The sequence below is a fragment of the Synchiropus splendidus genome, chromosome 13, assembly GCF_027744825.2.
Source record: "Synchiropus splendidus isolate RoL2022-P1 chromosome 13, RoL_Sspl_1.0, whole genome shotgun sequence".
Classification (NCBI taxonomy): domain Eukaryota; kingdom Metazoa; phylum Chordata; class Actinopteri; order Syngnathiformes; family Callionymidae; genus Synchiropus; species Synchiropus splendidus.
This window is the reverse complement of record NC_071346.1, coordinates 9,224,304-9,235,000: the sequence shown is the minus strand read 5'-3', so window position 1 is coordinate 9,235,000 and position 10,697 is coordinate 9,224,304. Positions and strand designations below refer to the sequence as shown.

Sequence of the window (10,697 nt, the reverse complement as noted above, 5' to 3'; positions counted from 1 at the left end):
TGGGTAAGGCCTTCTAGTCCAGGTGAAACAGGGGGCCCCCCAGCAGTGGGACGGAAATAGCCAGACACCATGAAACAAATGCCACAGAGCCGGAGTGATATCAGGTTATATCCCAAAACAATAAGCAGGACCGATAAGGAAGTACACAGCTCTGTTGTTCTACACCCTGCTCAACAAAGTAGGGCGGGCCCTACGCTGCTGAAGTACTGGGGAGAACCCTGTCTAGGATGGGCGGATATAGAAGGAAGAATGGTAAGATCATTCAATGGTAGGACCAGAAAAGTGACTAGATCCAGTGAGACACCACCACTTGTGCACCTTCAAGAAATGGTTTCCAAAGACCCCAGACCTATGGGTTTTACGTATGTGAGCCAAAACATGGGCCTTCAAGTTTGGAAATTGAGGTTAATGTCCTTCATTATTAGAATAGTTTGAGAGATTGCCATTAGTTTGACAACAAAACTTAATAATGACTTGTGAGACCCAGTTTAAGACGTGTGTTGTGTTTCTTAAAGGCAGCACCAGTTCCTATTTGAGAAAGGAGTGATGTGTAATTTGTCATGTCTTGTGAGAAATCCCTGACCACCTTCCTTATTTTCTGCTCAGGCTGCAGCTGTCATGTGGCTAACTGGGAGACGACACTAGTTCCATTTGAGAGAAAATAACAGTCTTTGAAAACTGAGCTCCTCTAGTCACTTCTACTGTTCTGTAGTGTTTCTCATTTCTCCAGGACCACAGCTGGCACGCAGGCAGGATAGTATCAGAATGCAAATCAGACTGTCCTCTGCAAGTATGTGGCACACAGCCGCTAAAATTGCAAGTACAAATACGTGGCGCTTGTGATGGAGGCTAGAGGTAGACTTGCTTTTGCCTTAAAGACAGACAGACCTGACATTGTTTCTGCTTCAGAATTCACCAGAAGAAACACATACTGTTACTATAGGAGACACATAACAGTGTGTGACAGTCTGTGTTTCAGGTTTGGATCATCAGTTTTGAGCAACAGATCAGGAACAGGCAAACAAAACAAAGTGTGCCGGTGTTCAGGACCTCGGACAGCACCTCTAAAATTCTCGCTATGAAAAAAACCCCATGTTGCTGTGGCGACTGTGGCATCTGTAGCGCTGTCACTGCTAGTCTTCTATGAATCCTACAGTATGTAGACTTCTCACCACAATCCTTGCTGACAGGGATGGTTACTAACACATACACACTGTACTGACAATGAAAGCATGCAACAAAATATGACTGCAAACTGACTCAGGTTTGTAAAAAATGTAAAATGTAAAAATGACTGATGATCAAACCAGTGTTTCAAAGACAATATTAAGAGGTGGGTACATCACTTGGATTTAAAAATAGACAATAAAGAGGGGCAACCTCAGTACCAGTCACAAATGCCACACATCAGACGCACAGGTCGTTCTTCATGTCCAATGCTGTCTTTGTGTGTCAAGTCCGGATTTACAGCCTTGAAATCAAGTATCTTTAGACTTTGTCTGGCGTCAGTCGGTTGGACTTTGAGATTCTTTTGTCAAGACCAGTACAGACCACAACAACAGTGGCTACATGTGTGAATTCCCACAGCGAAATAGTGATTCTTTTGTTCTGGATGAATGTTATTTACCTCACACAGAAGAGGAGAAAGAAGACCTCAGGCAGTGAGCGAGCTAGTTCGATATGCAACATTAATGAAATCAAATAATAAGCTTTATGCCCCTGCTGTGTGCATCAGTGTGCTTGCAGGTTTTGGTTTCTTAATTCAGACGTCTGCTAATTTTTCTCAACCCCGGGGTGATGAATTATTTTAAAATTCTATTGCAGGTGAGCTGGCTTCACCGACAGCAAGAAATAGAATATGTTTTAAACATAGTAAATAGACTAATGGTTCGGTCTTTGTTATTCAGTCCGGTCTCAGCCTAGTACTCGGACGATTGTCAGCTCAAAGTCTTGCATTTGAATCGATCTCGGGTCAGGTGGTCTCGACTTCAGCACCAGCGTGTGCCTGAGGTTGACTCCTGAAGCTTGTGTGAGTTCAGGTGCATCTGCTGGTCGTGTTAGTGAGGACCCACAAGACAAGAATACAAAATAACAGTCCTGATAAAAGTGTCGCCTTTACGCACTGTTCAGGTCAAAATGTTGGCCATTTTTCAGTCTTCAAGGATGAATATTAATGTGACAATACTTTACATGTGGTGATACAGTTTGGGAGATATAACTGAGACTGAATTATAGCGTGTCAATCTGATCCAGATTTTTAAGATTTCCAGCTCGCAATGAGCACTAAACAAAGTTTGAATTTGTGATTTCCAGTGTTACGGGGCATGTTGGGGATTCTCAATATTTTATTTCAAGTAGTAGAAGCATCAGGGAATGGTACACTCATGGACCAGCAACTCCTGTGGTTCAGGTGCCTGTAGCTCTGCAGAAGCTGCGATTATCAGATGTTAAATGTTTCACATCAAACCAATAACCAGCTGTTTTGCCTTCAGAAAAAAACTGGTGTGCCATCACCTGTGGAGGCAATGAAACATCGTGGGTGGGTAAACACTTGTGTGATGCTCCTAAAAAGTAAAACAAAACGAATCGTTTTCTGACGAATAGCAAACTATGACTCAGCTGACATGATAACAATGGACATAGATGTTTAAAAAAATAAAGAATATGAGCAAATGCTGTCAATGTTAATACAGAATGGGTGTCACAGTCCTAAAATAATAGTATAGGACGATGAGCAACATTATTAATATCCAAATAATGTTGCTCATCTACAGTTGAAAAAAAAAAGATAGAAAAAGCCAAATTGAACGTAAGAATGAATAATACATGGCTGAAGACATGTGCGCCCTCTGCCGGCGATGAAGGCGCGCTCTCCTCCAGCTTTCCCGTCGTGTCTCTCGGAGGATGAATGGGGTGTTGACACTTGTTGCTTCTTTCCCTCCTCAGCAGCGTTCAATTTAAAGAGCGCACCATGTCGCAGCTGCAGCAAAGTGACTCCAACTCCAGCGGCGTTTATTCCGACAACAGCAGAGTTCACAGCGGCGCCGCGTTTTCCGGACCCATGTTCGTCGTCCTCATGGTGATGATGGTAACTTTGGTCATGGTCATAGTTTTGGGCAACGCTTTGGTCATCTTCGCCTTCAAAGTGGACAAGAGTTTGCGGAGACAGTGCAATTATTACTTTCTGAATTTGGCAATATCGGATTTCCTTGTGGGTAAGTGATGCGCTCTCGCGCGGTGTGACAGAGTCCAGTGCGTTTCTTGACATCTGCTCCTCGTGCGCAGGGGCGTTTTGCATCCCGGTCTACATCCCCTACACCCTGACTGGCAAGTGGAGCCTGGGCAGAGGGGTCTGCAAGCTGTGGCTGGTCATGGACTACCTGCTCTGCTCAGCCTCCGTCTTCAACATCGTGCTCATCAGCTACGACCGCTTCCTCTCAGTCACCCGAGCGGTGAGTGCAGCTCCATGTCTGACTTCATGGTGAAATGGTCAACAGAGCCTGACAGGGACCATGGTCCCACATGTGGCCATCTGCACAGGTTAATGTGCCTGACTCCTCCAGGCTCCGTGCCACAGCCAATTACAGGATTTTCCAGGCAAAAAAAGAGGAAATGTGAAAAGGCAGTTGCTCAAATATATATATATATATATATATATATATATATATATATATATATATATATATATATATATATATATATATATATATATATATATATATATATATATATATATATATATATATATATACACACACACATACACATATGCTATTGTTTAATTGATAAGTGGGAAAAACACTTCACAGCCTGTAATCCCACATTTGTGTTTAGTTTTTTCTCTTTCTCTCTCTCTCCTCATTTCATTTTTCACTCCCAGAATTTGGGAACTTGAGAACAAAATATCATAATTGACTGAGTCTAAATTTTGTGAGAGTTTTTCTGCGAAGTTGTCTATTGAAATAATAGGCATAATAGACTAAACATGAATTTAAGTTCAACATTTTCAATTGAATGAAAATGGAATCTCAAAGTAAAGAAAAAAAAGAAAAATAGTTATTTAAAAAATGAACCGTTAGTTACGTTGTATGTTTGTCTGTCTGTCAGCAAAATATTTTAAAACCAATGGGTGGATTTCAATGAAACTTTCAGGAGATGTCGATAACTGCAAGAGGAATAGATGATCGCATCTTGGAAGGGTTGGTGCACAACCCTGGAAGAATTTGTCACTCTATGTTGAGGCTAGCTACTGATTTTCTTCTTCATTTCCCAACTGTTCCTCAGAAAGCGAGCTGTAGGACGCTTCCGCCACCTGCTGGCCAAACTTATTCGCAGATAAAGTGGTACCTCGGTTTTCGAACGTCCCGGAATTCGAACAAATTGGAGTTCGAACTAAAATTTCGAGATTTTTTTGCTACTGATTTCGAACGAAAATCCAGAAATTAAACACCCCGGAAAAAAACCCAGAAAAAACATGCGCGGACCGATCAGCTGACCCACGACGCAGCCTCTGTATGCACACGTGTCCCGTTAGCTCCATTTACTGACTGTTTTTTCTTCATATTGAGGTGTAAAACCTTTCCTGTCTCCGCACTGGACCGTGGTAGAGTGTCACAGGGGAGGTGCTCGCTCTCACTCCAGGGTTTGATGTCCTGTTGTGGGCTGGAGCTGGGACAGGGATGAGGCGAGTCTGGGACAGAGCGTGACTTGGTTTATGACTTTGTCACAGCCAAACTGCACAGAAGCGCACATTCAGAGCTGGACACGCACCGGGCACCTCTTCACTTCTGGAGAGACGTCACTCACTCAGCAACCCCTCCCACATGCAGCGGCCACACACATAGAGGAACAGCGCACCTGCAGCAGACACTCTACATTCACTCCTACAAAAGACTATTTTAAGGCTTGGAACGCATTATTACTTTTTCCATTCATTGTAATGGGAAAAATTGATTCAGATTTCGAACAAATCGCTTCTCGAGCGGCCGTCTGGAACGGATTGTGGTCGAGAACCGAGGTACCACTGTATTTAAAAGAGTTTATTTCACGGATGGGCTTTGGTAGTTTAATTGCGTTTTTTATCTTTTAAAAAAACATACTAAAAAAGAATATTTTGTTTAGTTGGGTTGCAAAAGAAGGGAGGAAAAAAAATGTTGGTTCATGGAAAATGAGTTCAGGTGCTCCTTTGCAAACTTGAAAGGAGTTTTGACTCTGTTTCAGTGTTGTGTGACTGACGATTCAGAATTGAAATTCAAACATCAAAGGAAGACTGATTGCTGTCGGCCAGCACCAGTCAGGCAGAAAAAAAAAATCATTTGATATTCCAGTCTAGACTCACAAACTTTGAAGCTAAAAAGCACAATTAAAATGGTTGCCCTTTCCTGAGACGTTGTTCACCTCACTCACACCCTGATCCGTATCACAAGTGCCAAACGTCGTGGACAGTATAAAACATCTTAAACTCATGGGAAAATTGCTAACTGTTTTATGGCTCTTTACAGCATAAAAAAGACTATGAGAACAGCACAAATCTGTCCATTTTTTTTGAGCTGTTGACCACTTTACGCACATCCAAAAATAGACCAAGAGAAGGGTGGCGTGTTAGCCATTAGCTAACCTTCCCAACACCTCCGAGCTTTCAGCCTGGTAGCATCTTTGACTGTTTCCATCAGCTTGCATTAGCGCTCTGACTCCGTCACGCACACATGTGTTAACTCTAATGTGGCCTACTTGTTGGCGGTGGACAAAGAACACGCTCTGTTTCCCTTCACAAGCAAACACTTAACATCAGAGCAGTGAACACAAATGACACTGAAGAGAGAGAAATGGAGAAGGAGAGAGGCCCTTCTTTAATTCGGAGGCTTTGATCATGGAGGAACTCCGGTGTCCAGCGGTCACCCTTACCTGCAGAGATCAATCACCGCAGAAGCAGGCCAGCAGATGCCAAAAAGCTTGAAAGCATTTTTGTGTGATCAATGCGCGGGGGAAGCGTCACTGACTGGTTCAGACAAAGTTTGTCCTTGAGGAGAAGACAGAGCCAAAGATTTGGGTCATTGTGAAGTCTTCACTACTTTTAAAAAAATGTTCTTTTGAAGAGAGAAGTGTTGGTTTTTCAGAATAAAAATGACTATGATATATCAGAATGCTGCAGGAAAGAGTGAAGTTTTTTAAGGAAAAAAAAGGATGACGATAAAAAAAAAAAGAATAACACGATGTACACATTAATGGACAATAATTATAAAAAATAAAAATAAATAAATCACAATATTGAGAATGAAGGTGATGCCATTCACACTATAGGGCAGAAAAATGAAAAGAAAAAGAATTTAAAATGAATCATATATGGATAAAGTTGAGAGGTCACAAAAGATTAAATAAAAACTGTTTAAAAACAGGGCATGTGTACCGTCAATACTAGTAAATCTAATCATGAAAGCTGTTGGAGAGGAAAACAAAATTAACAAATTAAAGATGATATTAAAAAGATTACAGGGTCTCTGTAAAAATATTTTAACAACAAAGTTAAATATGGACTTGTAATTCAGTATAATGGACAAATATATATATATTCTATAAATACCATTTTATATTGTATTGTATTATGATATTTTACATGTTAAAATATTATATTAGAAAAATAAAACATCGTAAAATAAATCAATAATACCTAATAAAAGTATAAAAAAAAACATAAAATTGAAGATATGAATGAAAAAATAAAAAAGTAATACATGCCAATAATACATACATGTAATGAAGGGGGTCGTAATTATAAGAGTAAAATAAAAATAAAAATATGAAATTAGGCTGAGTAAATGAGATGTTTTATAAAACATCCAACCCTGTAGTTAAAAAGAAAAAAGAAAAAATATAATAAAAGTAAAACATTTAAGTTTTACTTTTCCTATATTTCTCTAAATGAATAAATGTGCAAAAATACAACATGATCAATCTATATATTTCTCAGCATTGCAATGCTTAAAAAAATATAAAAACAAATGAATTATATTACCATCAATAAGGATAACAAAAATGATGATGGATCACATTGTACCAAAGTGAAAACTGGAAAACACAAAAACAGCTGTGGACTGAAGTTCTCACTCATCCACTGACCACTTTGCTCACCGACCCCACCACTGAGGAGAGCTCAGCGTATCAGTGTCAGAGCAGCCGAGCGCTGAGGAGAGCTTCTCTGCTGCTCTCTGACTAATCAGCGCAGAGATGATGATGATGAATATTTATAGGATGAGCAAAATCAGATGGGATCATACCGGGGGTTACAAATGAATTTGTGAAACCACATCTGGTCATTTTTGGCCCTCCATCAACCCCAACACATTCTATCAGGGAAACTGCAGTACGGCAGAATTTGTGAGATGAGAAACGTCTTGTTATTGACACGAGAAGCACAATGTTTTCTTCACAACATTGTTCAGAAGCTGAGTATTAGGACTCTTAGTCAGAATATACTTGTAAATAGTGAACAAATACAAGCTTAAATATGTAGCATAATTTGTTAAGGTTAAGATACTTTGTTCTCTGTGTTCTCTTATTCCTCCACATGAGTTGACCCTCTGATGTTCACGTTTCTAATCCTCTTCTTTCAATTCACCCCGAATTAAACCTCAGGGTTCAGAACCTCAATATTGTCCTATGAACTGTGACTCCTTCTGTCTTCTCCCCCTCCACACAACCCGGCCAACACCCTCTTCTTCTCCTTTGATCTTCTTCTCCAACCTCACTTTTTTAAATCCAATATTATTGCCCTACATATAGCACTCCAAATATAATAAAAATCACTGATCGCGAAGAGCTCAATAGAACAGCAGGTGGCAGCACAGAACTCACTGTACCACCAGTCACTCTGTAGGCTGAAGATGGAAACTGTACCGAAATTTTATCATCTTTTCATTGTCCTTTTATCAACATTTCTGGAGGATATTATTCCTCATTTAATCATTTGAATCTGTTCATTAGTTTTTGAGGAACCTTGCTGAGCTGATAAGTCACCTGATAATTCTCTGTGTTATTCAGTCTAGTTTTTTCCTCCGTGAGCATCATATCTTTCCTGGTGTTTGCTGCAGGTGAGTTACCGAGCGAGGCAGAGTATGACCCATCCAGCCATCATCAAGATGGTCACAGTGTGGGTTCTGGCCTTTGTCCTCTACAGTCCAGCCATCATATTCTGGGAACTGGTGGCGGGCAGGAGCCACGTGCCAAAGGACGAGTGCTTCGCCGAGTTCTATCACTCTTGGTACTTCCTGCTGAGCGCCTCCATGCTGGAGTTCTTCTCTCCTTTCATCTCCGTGGCTTTCTTCAACCTCAGCATTTACCTGAACATCCGCAGACGGAGGCTGCAGAGCGTGGAGGCCCAGCTCCACCTGCAGCACAGCCAGCCTCACGCGGAAGGCGTCTCCGCCGCCTCTGGATTGGGAGCCAAACTGGCCCGACGGGCGTCCATCCACTCCCAGAGCTCGTCCCCCAGTCTGGGGAAAGCCGATCCCTCCGCCAGCAGGGCGGCGCTGCCCAGCCGTCTGTCCAGGGATAAGAAAATCGCCAAATCCCTGGCCATCATCGTCTGTGTTTTCGCCATCTGCTGGGCTCCGTACACCCTGCTGATGATCATCCGCGCCGCCTGCAGAGGGCGCTGCATCCAGCATCACTGGTACGAAATCACCTTCTGGCTCCTGTGGCTCAACTCGGCCATTAACCCTTTCCTGTACCCGCTTTGCCACAGTAGCTTCCGCAGGGCCTTCGCTAAGATTCTCTGCCCGAAGCGTCACACAACCCCCCCGTCGCCCGTCCTGCGCGTCACCTGACGACAGAACACGCTGCTGGGAGGGGAATATTCAAACTGCGAACCATGTACTTCCATAGTTTCAAAGCCTGCGGAGGAGATTTACGTGTTTTTGTTTGTGGATTGACGTGTGTGCTGCTGATGTACTGTATTTCATCACCAAAGTCCTGCCTCCATCACGATATTATTAATATTCTCACATCTAAGCCACAATCCAGAGGCTGTAAAGAGAAATGACTTGACTTGTTGTTACTGCTGCCTTGAAGCGAAAAAGCAATTCACCAGTCCGAGTATGTATTTATAAGCGAGGAGCTTCCATCTTACTAGTATTTCATGAAAAACAAATGCATAAATAAACGTGGCTTCCTTTAAAATAGATCTTTAGCACCATCTGCTGTTCAAAGCGAATTATTATTTCAATCCAGTAGCCAATGAAATCACACACGAAGTGCCATTTAAGCAAAAATATTATCAGATGTGTTACTGTTTTTTTTAATAATATAAATTTTATTTATTTTATTATTATTATTTTTAAAGTGGCATCGTTATTGTTTGTTTTGCATATAAGTCGCAAGTGTTCGTTTGGTGTTTTAATTTTTTTTTTTCATATAAAAACAACGACATCATTTTAAAACCCTGTTTACCAATAAAACAATTGGCAAGGCATGCAATAAATAAATAAATCATCGAGGGTGACGTGGGTTAAACGATTACATGTCATTAAAATGATCACAAAATTTTACAGCTGTACTTATTTTCACCGACACATTTAGAGATTTAACGAACGTCAAAACGCCTATCACTACGTTGTGTAGATGGGACGCTTTACCACTAGATGTCAGCATTTACCTTTTCCAATAAGACAACTCGTTGACGTTTCAACTGCATTTCATTGCAACATATGAGTGAGATTTTGTTGGTTCTGATGAATGACACGTAACGATGTTTTTTGTCCATTTAATTTTGCTTTATACCGGTGGTGTAAATGGTGTGATTTATGATACTTACAAGTGCTACAATCGTGTTCATCCTTGTGAATACATTTTTAATCATATTCAAGATGATCAGCAAAAAAAAAAAGAAAGCAAATGTGCAAAAAAGAAACACTGACGTCTCCTTTAATCCTGTGTTTGTGTACGATTTTAGGGGACTTCAAGTCCACCAATAAAGTAGAGGAACATCAGTGTCTTTGTGGTCATGATGGACTGAGAAATGTGTGAAATGTAAGTCTCTTTTTGACATTATTTTTTCAGGTGACTGGGTGAAAAGAATAAGCAAGTGTTGGCTCGCCCTATTTTAAGAAACAATACCGTCGTACAGGTCCAATTATTGCTGCGGGGGTGAGGAGCAGAACCTGTAAATCTGAAGCCATGGTTCTCCGCAGGAAGCTGATGATGAGGGTTGAGGAGAGGTTGAAGAATCCAGTGGTGTTCTTTGCAAGGCTGTAAGTTGAATCAGGATTGAGTTGGCGGCAGCTGTGGCTGAGGAATAAAGATTTTGCTGCTTAAAACAAAAAAAAACAAAAAAAAAAACAGTAGCATACTTTCAGTACGTGGTGGGGTGGTCTGTCATCAACCAGAGACATGGAGTGGAGCCACTCCTTCTCCAGTTCTCTCTGAAGTTAAAGATTTTCCAGTCTCTGTTCATGGCTGGTAATGATGGTTGGTAAGGTAGCGGTGTTGCAGTCCTTGCCATGTTCTTCGACTCGGTAGAGGAAGAAAATGATCTCCAGATGTGAATTATCAGACCAGTAATTACATTGTCTCTGAAGAAAAAAAAAAGGAGGGGGGGTGTCTACATTTGCAGGTGTTCAGGTCCCAGAGGGGACTAACATTTCTCATATTGTTGCCCGTGTGCACATCTGGGCCCACGGTCAGGTGCTGGGAATAAGGCCACA

General features: G+C 41.4%; 1 protein-coding gene across 2 annotated transcripts; it reads left to right on the top strand.

Annotated features, from left to right (window-relative positions):
• The first annotated feature begins 2,949 nt into the window (after nucleotides 1-2,949).
• On the top strand, nucleotides 2,950-9,943 carry LOC128769637 (histamine H3 receptor-like). Of its 2 annotated transcripts, XM_053883529.1 has the most exons (4): nucleotides 2,950-3,215; nucleotides 3,286-3,452; nucleotides 8,088-8,668; nucleotides 8,744-9,943. In XM_053883529.1, exons 1-4 carry the CDS (start codon nucleotides 2,972-2,974, stop codon nucleotides 8,820-8,822), a joined length of 1,071 nt encoding a protein of 356 aa, XP_053739504.1. In that variant the 5' UTR covers nucleotides 2,950-2,971; the 3' UTR covers nucleotides 8,823-9,943. The 2 variants fall into 2 exon arrangements, with proteins under 2 accessions (XP_053739504.1, XP_053739503.1); XM_053883528.1 differs by having other exon boundaries at nucleotides 8,088-9,943.
• Nucleotides 9,944-10,697: the final 754 nt, after the last annotated feature.